The sequence below is a fragment of the Aplysia californica genome, unplaced genomic scaffold (genome assembly GCF_000002075.1).
Source record: "Aplysia californica isolate F4 #8 unplaced genomic scaffold, AplCal3.0 scaffold00404, whole genome shotgun sequence".
NCBI classification, from domain to species: domain Eukaryota; kingdom Metazoa; phylum Mollusca; class Gastropoda; order Aplysiida; family Aplysiidae; genus Aplysia; species Aplysia californica.
The window spans coordinates 687303-703288 of record NW_004797674.1 but is presented as its reverse complement, the minus strand read 5'-3'; the positions used below and the strand labels follow the sequence as shown (position 1 = coordinate 703288).

The following is a 15986-nucleotide window of genomic DNA, read 5'->3' as shown; positions in this document are numbered from 1 at the left end:
CAACTAGTTCAGTCATTTTTCTTTTTATGGAGAAAATGAACAAACCAATGTATCTTGAAAACAGGTCGAGATATTTGCAATTAAAGGAGGTGGGGGGTTGCCTGGAACCAGAGGTAAAATTAGAGAGAAAATGGCAACCGGTACCAAAGTTAAATATTTAAATTTAATAAATGTCCTTGGAAACTGCAAATTTATATTTTCATCCCCATTATCAATGCTTTTCAGTAAAAATCCACCCAGAAATGTGCCTTTAAATGTATAAATGGTGTTGAGCCAAACAAAAAGAATTCTGTAAAAATTGTTCAACAGGCAGAAAAAAGATGGTTTCTGCGATTTCATTATATTGACAAGTGCCTGATTTCATCATGATGCAACACTCGTATTTATATATACATAATATAAAACAAAACAAACATTGGCTCAGCATAAACACAAAGAGATAAGGTAGGAAAAACAGACAAAAATCTCCAAAACAAATCATTGTAATTGTCATTTTTAATAATCATAAACAGTTCAATTCATTTCTTTGCAAACAAAGACTTAATTTGTACTGAACATTCTGAGGCCATTCTTCCATTCTTACACACACACACACAAAAAAAGGTGTCCTTTTCGTAACTTTACAACCCATCAGAGACTTACTTCAAGCACTCATATTGCAATCACTTAGATTTCTTCTTCTGCTTCTTGCTGTGTTTCTTTTTGTGCTTAGACTTTTTATGCTTACCACGACCGTCGCGACGAGAACCCTCTTCATTCGCCTCACTCTCCGAACATTCTGACAATGAGCGACTACGCTTCCTTCTTTTATGCCTTTTCTTTTCTTCCTCTTCACCCAAGTAACTCGAGCGAGACCTGTCCTTGTATTCATATTCTTGATCTTGGGAGTCATCGGACACTTCCTCTTGCTTAAGCTGTAAGTCCAAGTACCCTCCTTCAACGGACAAGATCTCTTGTTGAGAACCTTCTGGGTTGTATCGACGGCTGGAATCTGGATAATATGATCCCTCTTTGAATCTGCTCCGGTCCCCGCGATGTCTGTCTCGAGACCTTTCTCGTTTCGAGTGTCTACTGTACGGACTTCGATCCCGACTCCTACGGGTCATTGGGCTTCTGTTTCTCCTCTCGTCTAAGGGGCTTCGATCGGCACGTCGATATCGGTCCCTGCTGCCGTGTCGGCTGGACTGTCCTCCTTTCTCTCTTATGTCTCGGTCTCTGTCCCTCCCCTCACTCAGTCTTGATAGACTTGGTTTTTCATCCTCTTCAGCAGGCTTTAGTACTTCCATCTGATTCACGATCACTTCACGGATAATCTAAAACCAAGAAAAAAACAAACGAGAAACTTACTGAAAGAGCCCATTAACATATAATGAATGTCGTACTAAAAGAAATTATATCATAGAATTCAGCCATGAACCTTGGCCAAATCTTGATTCAGGATACCTTATGGAAAATATAAAAGAGATATATTATATGAAACAAAAAGAGAGTTGAGAGAGTAGTCACAATGTTTCTAGACTCGACTTAAGATTTAGAAACCCATGCTCTAAAAAAAACTGGGACGCTTCATCCATCCATTGAATTTTCGCTCCCACTTTCCACAAGCAACAAGAGGTGGTAAGAGTCGAGAGAGTGGCTTTGTTTTGCACAACAAGTAGATGAGAAACTGAAACTGGTAACTGTTCCTAATTTGATAGGAACATCCCATATTATAAATTTTCAGATTATCTTCATAATGTGCAGTGATGCTTTATCAATACCAAGCTTTATTTGATTTTCCTCTCACTGAGCAGCAGCATGGAAAATCATCCGGTTAACAGCTATAAAAACCTAACTTTCCTTGAACCTCATTCTGTGCAGTCAAAGCATCAGTCCAAAGTTGAAAATAAGTTTTCCTTTCTTCAAATTCCAAAGGTCGGCGGCTTTTCCATGTTATCAATGACGTAAAAATAGACTATAAAAGACTTGGCGTTTGATCTGAACAGTAAAAAAAGAGTCACTTCACCTTTTCTGTTGTTCTTTTCATTAGCACTTCAACAAGAAATTTGTTTGATGTGAAAAATTCATGTTATCAGGGTTTTACTGTATATTCGGCTTTCACCAATGTGTCATTTGTGTGACTGCATATGTGACTGGATCATCACCTGTTCCACTACACAGCCCCAAATGGCATCAGAGCTACACTTCTCCCTCCCAGACCTAACATTCACAACACACTCTATGGAACATTACAGCAACAGCAGCAAAAATACACTTATTACTATCATGGCATTGGACAGACGGGTGAGGGCCCAGCTGTTGCTAGATTAATAACAACAACAACCGTATACTATGATCAAGCACAAACCTCTTTGTAGGATTTCTTGGTGATATGAACGTTTTTTGCCCTGTACGACTGCCTCCTTCTCTTCATGTCTCGGAGAGCAGCCAGTTGCTCCAACTTAGAGGAAAACTCCTTGTTGCTCTGTTCATTCAGAAGACCTGAAACAAGAAAAATATTTTAACACTTTGCAGTCACACACACAGCAGTACAAAAAGCCCCATCTGGTCACCCAGCAAGGAGACCGACTGCAACGGACTTCTCAGACCTGGCGCAATTCAGCGCCGCATTTTTGCGCTAAGTGACCGCAAAGTGTTAAAAAGAAAGTATACACCCTCTATCTAAATGTATACATGGCTTTGGAAAAACTCAGTCCCACAAAGGCACAATACAGTCTAGAAGGCACATAATGAAATCTGCAGGATGCAGAAATCTTTTCAATGTGTGTGAATTTTGCATTGTACAAATTTCAGGCGGTATCAAACCAGATAAACAAAACAGGACAATTGGGTCAAATTTTACTTGATTTTTGCCTCCTTGTCCAATCCTGTAGAAATCAGAGCGAAACACCACTGCTTGTTCTACTGGTACAAATTTAATTAGTTTATCCATTTTCCTCTCTCATCCAGCACAATTCTTCATTTTCCCCCCTAGTTTTCATGAAGTTGATAAAGTTGACTTTGAAATCTCAAACATTTTGCAGATTTGGGTTTTTTACCCAATATTGTCTGACCACACCTGAGAATGTGGGTAGTTGAGTTGGCGACAGCTTTGATGTGGTTTACTCCCCTTTCCCTACCAAACACCTACCATCATTCTCCTCCTTCTTCTCTTTGTAAGTTACTCTCTTGTAACACCACTAATCTTCAGCATTCTGCTGCCTCAGAATTACCAAGTTCTATCCCCACAGTACCTAGTTTTGAGACATATGATGTAAAACATTTTGAGCTTCCCACTTTACCCTAAATATCTTGATAATGGCTCAGAATAATCATACGATTTTGATAAAGCAGATAGAGCATTTGATTTCTGATCTCATGGTCTCAGAAACTCAAAATGGCCAAAAATGTCAGATAGAACTTTATAATTCTGAGGTAGCAACTTGTATAACCTGGCTGTGTTGCAAGTACTGTAAAACTTTGTAAAACTAAAACAAAACATCCACAAACCCACTAATCACATGCCCTGTAAGGTAAGTCATACCATAAAACTGGTGAAAATGACAACAAATTTTGCCAGCATTTCTGTACAGTACATCCCAATCAAATGCGGCGATGCGCTAACCTTTCTTCACAAGACTGCTCCAGTCCGTGGTGAGGAGTTCATCGCTGCGGTCGATAGGTATCACTTTCCCCGCCTCGTGGGAGGTCTGCACCACATGTCGGTACACAGCGAGATGATCCTCTTGCGTCAAATTAATGTTGGCGTCAATGTGACTGACGGGCATGCTGCGGTGTCCAGTGTAAACTGCCGAAAAAAAAAAAAATTAAATAAATAAAAAGAAGAAAAAAGGGAATTACCCAATCAGTTTTAAGCACTTGAAATTTCTCAAGAATGGGTCTGTACCCAAGATGAAGAGTTTGGATTATAGGAATGATTTCATTTTGATTGAAAACCTTCCAGCTCAAGAAATAAACCATTGTTTGGTTTACAATTAAAATGGTCAAGAAGAGAGAAAAAGATATTGTCACTGAGCCAAAGTACATTTCACTGGCAAAAAAGAGAGAGGCAAATTTGGACACACATAGAGGATACAACATGTATAAACTCTGAATCAGTGCCTCCAGGAACAGCCTCCCGGTGAGGGTTCAGGGGGCGAAGCCCCCCAAGAAATTGAAATTTAGTGCTTTGAGAGGGTTGAAAATGGCATTTGGGAGCCTGTTTGAAGAGATTGCCTACAAATCATAACATTTATTTATTCATCAACATTTTGTCTTGTTTGATTTCTTCACCAAGATCTACATAATATTCTTCCATTGATGGCAATGTTTAAAAGCAGGTTCCCCTTCCATTGCTACTATAATTCAATTAATTTGTCATTGCACCATTGATAGAAGGCAAACCTGGGAATAATGAATAGATATGTACCTTCACAATACAGTTACCCAGCGTTTACCCTAATTTTCCTTAAATTTCACGTCTGAATGTCGCAAGTCACAACCTCGGAACATCACTTTGAATTATTCTTGATTTTAGTATTTCTAGCATAAATTTCTTTCATCGTGGCCCTTATCGCGTTCCCGTGCCGAAGAATCTTCCTATTGATCATTTCTCTAGATCTAGACAAATTTGTAAAAAAAAAATTTCTTTCTGACAGCAATTTTCTGTCTAAGACACAGAATTCTACACTTATAGAACGGGGACTGTACCACGTGACCTGTGAGGAATTGAAGACCCAAAACAATGGCGTCTTGAGGGCACGATTGATCGTTTTCGGAAGTAACCCTATAGCTTTTAAAGCAAGAGCGACTTTTACAAACGAGTGAAAAGTGGAACATTTACTGTCCAGTTTGTAATTTTGAATTACAAAATTCACTGTGCAACCTGGAGATTGGAATTAAGGTTTTAAATTGTTGTGTTTTAGGGTGCAACAACAGAAAAGCAGACATAGAGAGTTTATAAATATAAGATCTACAGAACTGTGAAAAAATTCGTAACACGGATGGGATTGTTCACAGCACTTCTAGCTTCCCACACACATTTTGCATACGCATATGGCCTACGTAATTTTTTTAGTAGCAAAACTTGTTAAAAGAAATTTGTTTTACACTGAACATATTTTCTCACTAGATCTAATCAATGTTCTCAAAACATGCGTTCAATAATTAGCTTTATGTCGCCAGCAGAAGTAGAAAAAAGGACGGACTTGCTTTTAAAAGAGATTTAGCTCCAGCTATAAACTTTTAAAAAATGTGTAGAAACCATTGACTGGGATAAAAAAAAAAATATTGGGCTAGATCTAGTATTTATTAAAGAATTTTCTTTTAAAAAAATTCTAGAATAATATAGAACATATAGATGTGTACAAATGTTTGAAAAAAATACTCATCGGTTAAGACGAATTGATATAGATCTAGATCTAAGTCATTGTGTAAAAGTAGGAGAATCTAGATCTAGGTGTTCGATAGTTCAGTAGCCTAGATATTTGATAATAAGTTGCGCATCAATTTTTTGACCGCATGCTACAGTAGTAAAGATAACGTATTATTTTCATCCGAAACATTAATTTCCGCATCCATACACCTTTTTGGGCCTTCATAAGCACATGTAGTCCTACTTTAATTATGTTACTTTCATATTGTTTTTGAAAGCATTTTCAATTCCTTTCACTTTCACTTCCCACGCGCGAGCACATATAATTATGATTATAATTTAAGATTCCAAATCTGACGAATGTATTATTAAATAGCGTATAATGCTGAGTTAGCCAATGCATTGCAATGCGCGCTATTATCAATTATTATTGAATTGTAACAAGATTTGATCCGTAACAATTAAGAGACCACTTATTTTTTTATACGTGTTCATGAATGTGTGTTTGTTTTCTGTGTGCGGGGATTAAAAATTAAAGATTAAAGATTGCAGATTTGACGAATGTATTTATAAAATAGCGTAATATATAGTGCTGGGTTAGCCGATGCCTTGCGATACACGCTTTCATTAATTAATTGAATTGTAACAGGACTTCGATTTGATCCGTAACAAGACAACACTTATTTTTTCTTATACGTGTTCAAAAATGTGTGTTTGTTTACTGTGTGCGGGCATTAAAGATTCCAGGTCTGTCGAATGTATTTATTAAATAGCATAGGCCTATAGGGCAGGGGTGGCCAACGCATTGCGATACGCACTTTTATGAATTAATCGAATTGAAACAGGACTTCAATTTGATCCGTAACAAGAGACCACTTATTTTTTCTTATTCGTGTTCAAAAATATGTGTTTGTTTACTGTGTGCGGGAATTACAGGGGGACAAGCCCATCCCCTCGACATGTGATCCAGGGTATGGGGATACATTTTTCTCAAAATGCACACAGCTCTGAAATCCTTGACCAGTGATCACTCGCCATGGAACTCTTTCTGTTGTGACTGTAGACACAAGTTTCTTCATTATCACATCTGAATGAGCCTATCATTCATGCATTAGAAATCACACTCCCAACACACAGAAAATGACTTTGTCCATATATTCAGGAAACATATTATGCCAGTTCCACTCTTGTTTACTTTGTTTTGCATAATTGGCTTTTATGTGTAAACCAATATTTTGAGGCCTTTTCTGCATTTTTGTGTTTTTGGCAGCTTGTACAATAGGCCTATGTATTTTATGTGCAACAGACACATACTCCAATCTCTTGTATTTGTTAGACTCGCACGTGTGCTTTAAACAAAGCATGTTGTAGCATGTTGTTGTACACACTACTGATGCAAACACAGAGATGAATTCTTAAAGTGAGAAATAATACATTTCCTCAATATAAGCTCAATTTATTTATCTCTTTCTAGTAAATTGGAGAAAAGGCTTATATTGTTCTTTTTTGCTTGCTTTGGATGGCCTTAAGTTTAAGTTTAATGACAATATTATTATAGTGAGCATGTTACTGTCAGCGTCCCCTTATCGTAGATCTAGTACTAATCAAGACTATATCTAGATATTTTGCCAACAAAATTTATGTTCACAATTAGTGTTATTATCAAGTGTATTGTGATTGTGAAGATCTTTAGTAGATCTAGAGATCTAGATCTATCTAGATCCCATCCCATCATTAAAAAAAACAACAAACCAACAATACAAATACAAAAACATTGTAACATTGCCAATTATGACATATTGTGGGCAATAAAAATGTACTAGACTATTTCACTATATTTCCTCTTCGAAGAAAGTTTTAAAATACTGATGTAAGGTGTCTTCCAAGCCCTATCACTAGCATCAGCGTGCATAGCAACGCGAAGCCTCGCTGTGCGGCGCAGCTAAAGGTGCCTTCAACTGGCCGCCATGTTTTAGTTTCAATTCCTCACAGCGAATCGGCGATCGCGAAGAGGGAGTTCCGCTTCTATAAGTGTAGAATTCTGTGGTCTAAGATCAAAAGTCAATTTACTTGATCAACGCGCAGATTTTCCAGCTGCGGCAACAATCTGAAGATAGACAGATGGAAAGAATGAATGATAGAAAGGAAGAAATTGGCACAAAAATTCTACCAACCCGCAATGAATGCAAGGGGCTTAGCGGAATAATGGCCAATTACAGGAAATGCGCAATCTGGCAGGTTTCTATAACATTAACTTATTGCCGAGAGAATTACCGTAAATATCCGTAACTTATACTAGTGCTAGACGATAAGAAGGTGAGTACGGATCTTTTGCTATAGAATTTCGGTAGTCCTACGCTGTTGCAGCTTTTTACGGAGGGAGTTGATAAAGATGGAGGAACAAGTACCGAACTGGCGGAAAGTACGGATTTCCGTAAAAATACGGAAGAGTGGAAGCACTGTAAAATGAAAACTATACAAAATTTTTACCATATTCAATTCAATTTAACGTGAAATAAAAACGAGTATAAAAAACAACTAAACATATTACTTTACCCTGGCCTGTCTGCACACAGTGGTCCCATATGATCTTGTTCAAAAGACTTTCATCTGGGGAATAAAGGCACGGAATCTGCATGACTGTCGTGAACACAGCACTGTCACACTGGGAGAATCAGAAAAGTTAGCTTTAATGATATACCACAATGGAGACTATCTGCTCAAGGGGCAGACTTGTCCTGACTTTTGAGAGACAACTTTGAAATATGATAACTTTGTATTATGAAAACACAATCGAATGTAATATGATAACTTTGTAATATGAAAACACAATCCCATGTAATATGATAACTTTGTATTATGAAAACACAATCCCGTGTGATATGATAACTTTGTATTATGAAACCACATTTCTATGTAATGATAACTTTGTATTATGAAACCACAATTCCATGTAACAAACTAAAATTCTCCACAGCAGTAGACAATGTCAGATTAACAGTAAAAAGTGAACCAAACATGTAAAATCTACTACTGGTGCAAATGAGAGCACAGTAAGACTGGATTAAATACAAAGCAAAAAAGATACTTACATAAACCAAATGGGATGTATCATAATCATGGAGCTCCTTTTTCGTAGTGCAATAAATTTCAATAATCACTCAATGTAAACTTTAAAATGTAAAAAAAAAGAAGAAAAAACAATAACAAAAAAACCCCAACAGGATCAGAGATGATCTGAAAACGAAATCTCTTGCACTGGAGGATGCCAGGACAGTAAGAAAAGTTATAACAGGATAAGAAAGGTCAAACTTACCAATGTCAACTTTCATAATTGAGTCTGAGCTGCTGTACCAAAAGTCCATGTCTTGAAGCAATGGCTCCTGATGACGAATCAAGACAATAAAACACCAATTATAGGCAGGAAAAGCATGTGGGGAAAAAAATCAATGCATTTTCATCAGACTGGAAGAGACAGTGCAGTCCATCATTGCACTTGGATTGAAAATACAAGGCAGTAAAGAAGAAAATAGAACTTATATGAAATGTTATCGTTGAATTGTAGTTTCAAGTGAGTTACATTAACACTTACTGTACTGAAAGCTCATACAAAGAAAAAAACCCAAGTACCGCACCAGTTTAAAACGCTGAAGCAATGGTAGAATTTTTATTTAATTAAAAGAAACCTTCGCAGCCCAAGAAACACGCTTAAAAAATTCACAGAGTCTCATCAACCATTCACCTATCACAGTGACTTCCTTTGGTATATTTCAGTGCAGTGGCTCTGTTCGTTGTTCTTTAATGACTAGTGTGCCTGGTCGAGTTGGCGACTAAAGTCACGAGCGGTAATGAGCGCTAACAACGGAAGTCGCCAACGGTACTAAAAGTGTTAATAATTTTTACTTATTACCAGCAACAGAATAAGATTGTACTAACACTGAAAAGAAAAAGGAGCACATCACACAAAAGAATAAAATAATCCATCTACAATTTTGTACCGAAGGAACGATGGGATCTTATGAGACATTCACCTACATGCAATAATAATGGTCCGCCATTTGTCATAGTTTTTGTAACATAGAAACAAATTTCCTGCTTACAGGCCTTTTCCTGTCTGATTTCATTTTGAAATGTTTTTTTAAAACTTAAAAATGTTTAGATGCATTTCTAAATATAACTATTATAATTACACAGCTGTTTTATGATAACCTGATGGTTGGTCATTATAAAAGGAATGCTAAGGTTGTTCTGTTTCACTTTGGCTGTACTGCAGCTCATTGTTGGTGTTTCTGTTTCTCGTGTACACAAGTTTAGAACAAAAAATCATTGGAAAAGGAATGGTTGTGAGGGTACCTAGACCAAAAGATGGGATTAAATGGCACGCCAAGTGGAGTCATGTTAGCATTCTGTATCAAGAAGCACTCTAAGAACTGCTTACCAATTCGTCCTTTTGACAACCTGCTTTGAGCAACCTGCATTTCTCCACATGCTTTTTGAAGGCATTCTCAGGAACAATATGATCTTTGTTGTACGGACACACTTGCTTCTTTGGAATCTGAAAGTAGGCAGTAGACAATGTTGTTCAAATAATTTTTCACACAGCAGAACAAATCAAATATTTACCTATAAAAAAAAAAAAACACTCACAGAAAATTATCTCAAGCAAAAACTGGTGGCACTATTCACTAAGGTATTTATACACACCTTTCACAGTTCCCCCTCTATTCTCTATACAACACACCTTACATAGTTACTCCTCTATTAAATAAAGTATAACACACCTTACACAGTTTCCCCTCTATTCTCTATATTATCACACCTTACATAGTTACTCCTTTATTCATTAAATAAAGTATAGCACACCTTACACAGTTCCCCTCTATTCACCTCTGTTCACCAAAGAGTATACACACCATACACAGTTCCACCTCTATTCACCAAAGTATAACACACCTTACACAGTTCCTCCTCGGTCCAGCCCAGCTTGTCCAGAGTTTCTGCTAATTTCTTTTCCTGCTCTTCCACGTACCGCTTCAAAGCATTGAGGTACTGTTGACGCTTGGTCACTACTTCACTTGGTAGTTTTCCTTGGAGCATCTTCAACTTCAGTCGCCCTGTCAAACTGTTTACAGTACAGTTCTATGAAAGGAAAGACAGGAAGAGGGAGTTTGTATGCCTTATAATGAAATGAAAGCATCAGATAAAACATAATTTTTCTTTTCTCTTTTAAGATACATTACAGTAAACCTATTCATTTAGAGAGTTATAAAAATACAGTGAAACCCAACAAAGAAGTTTAATTTAAAACCCCCGAGAAATTCCTATGCTTTTACTTTAGACTTTATATTGAGTTGGACACGCACTTGTTTGTTTGAATGTCACTAACTGTAATTTCAGTTATATGGCAACTTCATAAGTGCGGTTTGTAAATCTAAGACATCAAGAAAGACAGGTGACATTTTATTAGAATGCTTAAAACTTTAACGTATTATTGACTACGCTGAGCCCCTTTTCCATTCTTTCCATCCACATGATTCCAAGAAGCTCTGAAATTATGGAAGTTTTTTTTTTTTAACAAACACTGAATAAAAACTATGGGTAAAAAGATGCACTTGGGGGGAGATTATTGATTTTTTAAAAAGACGCACTCGGGGATAGGGGGAGGACTGGACGCAACACCAGAGAACAAAAAACCCCCCTTGAAACTGAGCAAATATGTTTAATTTTAGAATTTTGATTACTACTACAGCTCTCTGCTAAGTAAAGTGTGCATTGGTGCAGGCCTTGTGAGAAAACAGCCTAAGTGTTTGCGTTTCATTGGATTGGTCACAGATCTCTATATTTTAGCTTTCTGTACATGTACAAGATTCGCAGATTTTCAGTATCATTGTATCTTGCCCTCCCACAGTTTTTACGCCTCTCACACTGAATAGGTCTACTTGGGCTATTCTACTGTACTTTGAGTTTGAGCATTAATGTTTGTCTTTCACGTTTATTAGGCCTATATATATACGTGATAAAATGAATCATGACAGTCGATATTCTGGTTCTAGGCTCAAAACAAGATTCATTTTTATATACAGGCAAATATGATGAAGTGGAAATATTAATAAGTCGCACAAGACCCCAGGCGCCATCACTTTCTAAACGTAATCACAATTGTAAATATTATGTACGTGACTCTTACTTGAAATTATCTCCCAAACCCTCAAATTGGGTGTGAAATAACCTTGCTTTGACAAATTGATGGTTTTCATTTCTGCATTCTAGAGTTCAACAATATAATAACAATGTGTGTTTCGCGAAAATGGGCTTCTCTGGCGATCACCCGGAAAGTTCCTCCTTTTTAGAATTCTGAGTTGAGACCCATGTGATTTAGACAAGATAAAATTGGTTTTCAAAATGCTGCGACAATCTTTTGTTTTGATGGCTCATGATTATTATAGCTAAAATCTTGAACTTTTTGCTGCCTTGTTTTGTATTATGTCACACCCTTTGGTGCAGAAAAGCAAGCATTAGACCAATTAATACTATAGCCTTTGGATGTTGACCATCTATACCCCCTAAAGATGTACTTTTCCATGTTTGATTTTGACTGTCTTCTCTCTTCCATTAGTTTTAATATGTCCTGAGGTCATTCATTTTTTATTTTCTCTTTAATCTTTCATATTGTTTTATCCAATGTGCATGTTTTGTGATTTGTGTGTGTTTAGAGACAGAGAGAATATCGTTGTGAGGCTATGGAAATTTTTTTTTATAATGTAACTACATGTACAAAGTCATAGTCAAGAGTCTACTTCTGACAAACTCAACCAATAAAGCTATCCTCATATCGTTTTATCCAGTGTGTATGTTGTGCGATTTGTGTGAATGTAACATGCTATGTATTAAATATATAAAGAGGCTATTCACACGTGTATAATGCATGATGTGTGTGTGTGTCTCTCTCTGTGTTTATGTACTTTTGTATGTGATTGTAAGTGTGGTGTGTGTACAGATAGTATTAGTGGGTGGTTGGTGGGTGCTCTGGTGTGGTCTGCTCCTTCTCTCCTCCTATTCAACATCTATCATCCTTATCTTTCTCTTCCTTCTTTTTGTGTTTGTTACTCTCTTGTAACACTAACACCTCTACTCTTCGGCACTTATATGACCTTATAGTGTTGCAAGTGCTAAATCTTACGAAAACAAAAGATAGTTTTAGGTATGAACAGGGCGCTTTGGTGGCAAGTGTAAGTGTATGCGTGGTACCGAAGCTCGATCTACTTTCGCTTTCGTTACCACCCAGAGATTTGCCGGTAGCAGTCTGATTAACGCAACATTTGTAACATACAGGTTGTGCATTACAAACGCTGTGTCGCCATGAAAATATGTCATTGTCCTGTGCTTTCACTTGCGGGAAAAAAAGAAAGTAAACGTCTTGTTGGGTTCGACATCGTGACCGGTCGGTGAACCGGTACCTTCACATCACATTGTGAGTACCAATGATCGTTGGGGTCACCAAAGTTCATTCAAAGTGTGCGCTGCGCGAAGTATAGGGCTCCGGAATGGGGGGATTATTGATTTTTGTTAAAGGTACAGTCACGGGGAGGGGTGGGGTGGGGTTGAAGGCAACACCGGATGACAAAAACTGAACTTCGAAGCAAATTTTAGTAGGCCCTATTTAGAATTTTGATTATTACTACTAGAGCTTCCTGCTGCGGAAAAGCGTGCATTGGTGCAAGCCCTGTACGGAATTGGGATCCGTCATACTCATACCTCTAGTAAGCCGAGTTTTTTAACCAAAAGGTCCGCGTTTCATTGGATGGGAGACAGTACGTTTGTTTCATTGTCCTTTGTTTAAACAGAGGTATGTGACCTCAGCAAGTGCATACTTTTTTATTCTCTCTCTGTTTTCTCAGTCTCGTTCTCTCTCTCTCTCTCGTGATAGTATAACATGTTTTGAAAACATCTATGTTTTAGCTTTCTGTTCCAGATTAGCAGATTTTCAGTGTCACTGCATTTTGCTCTCCCTTAGGAAAGATGACAGGGGGTAGATTGGGATCTTTTTTGGGATTACATTCCGCTCACAACAAACAAAAAGCGGAGTGAAAAAGGAAAAAGGTTAAGGTCACGAAGGGAGCGAAGCAGTTACCGCGCACCTCGCTCAAGCCCCCCCCCCCCATGAAACAAAATACCCGGTTACCGTGTTCGTACATAACTAGAGGCACCTGGTTGCCGGTTACCGTGTACTGTGTACGTAGATACTGAGGCTACGCGCTTGGTTATCGTGTATGTGACATTGAGACTATGTGACATTGAGACTACACGCTCGGTTACCGAGTACGTAGATACTGAGGCTACGTGCCCAGTTACAGTGTGTGTGACATTGAGACCGGTGTTTATTTTTCTCGAAAACACTAGGAAACACTCGAAATCCCTTTGATACCTTACCCCCAGAAGCTTACCAAAGCCTTGATTTTCGTCTTCTTTTTTGTATATTTGGAATAATTGTATTTATTGACATTGTTTTCAATACTTATTTTGTACGTGTTATATAAATGTTTTCTGGCTTTTTGTACATCTTGTACAATAATTGAATTGATCCTAATTTTTCAGGAATGTGTCTTTGAGATAAAAGGAACTTGTGAATTTGCTGAAGTGTCTCTTCAAGTTATATTGTTCGTGGGTATCCCCTGTATCTCCGGGTACCCGCCCATTTCTCTCTGTCACGTCACGCCATTTGGAAATGCTATCCTTGACCGGTCCAGAAATACTGAGATTCTAGCATCAGGTCTATCCTGAGCCAAGAGGGCGCTGAAACTTTCCGAAATCACAAAAGAGTTCCCCTACCAGGTCTGTATAGGCTACTTTGTGACTTTGCTCTCGGTTACCAGGTCTGTATATATACTCTATACATTCCCTTCTAGCATAGATCTAGCCTAATCTTTGATTCTAGGCTGCCTTCTGATATTAAAATGATGATTTCATCCAAAGGTACGAAGGTGTTTTCGAGTGTTTCCTAGTGTTTTCCAGAAAAATAAACACCCATTGAGAATACACGGTGAAAAAGGAAAAAGCCAAAAGGTCAAGGTGAGGAAAGCAGTTACCGTGCACCTAGCTCAAGCCCCCTTCTGCACTCCCCCCACCCACCCCGAAACTAAGTACACGGTCGTGCACGTAGATATATTGAGGCTACGCGCACGGTTACCGTGTGTATCATATGCGACATTGTCATTGAGACTACACAGTGAAAAAGTTTAAATTAATGTCAATGTCATGAAGGGAGCAAAGCAGTCACCGAGCACCTAGCTCAAGCCCCTCCCCCAGGAAACTAAATATTCGGCGTAACTCGGTTACCATGTCATGTTCTTGGATAATGAGAGGTGCCCGGTTGCCGGTTACCATATGTACGTGGCCACCTCTATTCTCACCCGGAGTGAGAATAGTGCAGGCGAGTCTTGTGGCTATTCTCACCCGGTGCGCGTTCACCAAATTTTGCGTTCACCCTAAACCACAGAATTCTACACTGTGATAACAGAAAAATTGTAGAATTCTGTGCCGTGAACAAACGTTCCATTACAACTGTAGCCTACTAAAAGTAAAAGCGTACAATTTTGTCTGTGGGCAGTGGAGAGAGAGAGAGAAAGAGAGAGAGGAGTAGCGCGAGAATTTTCGGGCAAAACAAAATGGCGACCCGCGTAGTTCGGCTCGATTCGAAAAGTTAAATAGCCGTAGCATCTTTGTAGACAACCAAATTAATTTACTTTTGTGTTTTAACATCATTTTTTAACTTTGTTTTGGTCAATTTGATCGTCCACACCGATAGACAGTATTCAGAAAAAGACGGAGAGAGAGAGAAGAGGGGAGGAGTTGATCTTGCGAGAACTTCCGGGCGGGTGAGAATAGCCACTTTCTATGTACGTAGACACTGAGGCTAGCTTACAGTTACGTGCCCGGTTACCGTGTACGTGTAGATATTGAGGCTACGCGCCCGGTTACCGTGTATGTGACATTGAGACTACACACCCGGTTGCCGGTTACCGTGTACGTAGATCTAGATCTAGATCTAGATCTAGACCCTGAGGCTACGTGCCCGGTTACCGTTGTGATAGGCAATGAGACATGATGATATCTCGCTCGCCGCCAATCAAGTCAAACATCATCACGTGTGTCGACAAGTAATCGTCGATGTAGTCCAAACCCACACCCCTTGGCGATTTTTCGGTAGTGCCCCCCCCCCCCCCCCCTAGCTGTAACTGTAACGAAATCTGAGTAGGCCTACCTTCTTTGAAAGAAATCACATTCACTATGTGTTCGATCAACGAGATTACGAGAACGAAATTTCGTTTCGTTTCTTTATGCAAACAACTATCTTTTTATAGATTTCTACTCGGTCCTGAATTCGGAATGATGGTGGTTTGGACCAACGCATTGACCTGATAAACTGAAGAAAAAAAAGTATACAAAGATTTGATCTAGAATATTTAGATCTTTAGTTATTTTATTGTCATTGTAACAATTATTGTGCCACGTTATAAGCATGATGATATTATTATACAATTCTCTTGCAGTATACGAATTTCTAAGCCTTTTTTTCCAATCCATTTTTTAATCTCCAATTCTTTGTTTCCTGTTTCCAACTTTTGGTTTGTTT

At 38.3% G+C, this 15986-nt stretch overlaps 1 protein-coding gene across 2 annotated transcripts; it reads right to left on the bottom strand.

Moving 5' to 3' along the window:
- Positions 1-477: 477 nt before the first annotated feature.
- On the bottom strand, positions 478-15706 carry LOC101847749 (U11/U12 small nuclear ribonucleoprotein 48 kDa protein). Of its 2 annotated transcripts, none has more exons than XM_035971255.1 (8): positions 15615-15706; positions 10307-10492; positions 9792-9908; positions 8670-8736; positions 7910-7963; positions 3605-3787; positions 2348-2481; positions 478-1313 (listed from the first exon to the last, which is right to left on the bottom strand). In XM_035971255.1, exons 2-8 carry the CDS (start codon positions 10448-10450, stop codon positions 663-665), a joined length of 1350 nt encoding a protein of 449 aa, XP_035827148.1. In that variant the 5' UTR covers positions 10451-10492; positions 15615-15706; the 3' UTR covers positions 478-662. The 2 variants fall into 2 exon arrangements, with proteins under 2 accessions (XP_035827148.1, XP_035827149.1); XM_035971256.1 differs by lacking the exon at positions 15615-15706 and adding an exon at positions 15434-15503.
- Positions 15707-15986: the final 280 nt, after the last annotated feature.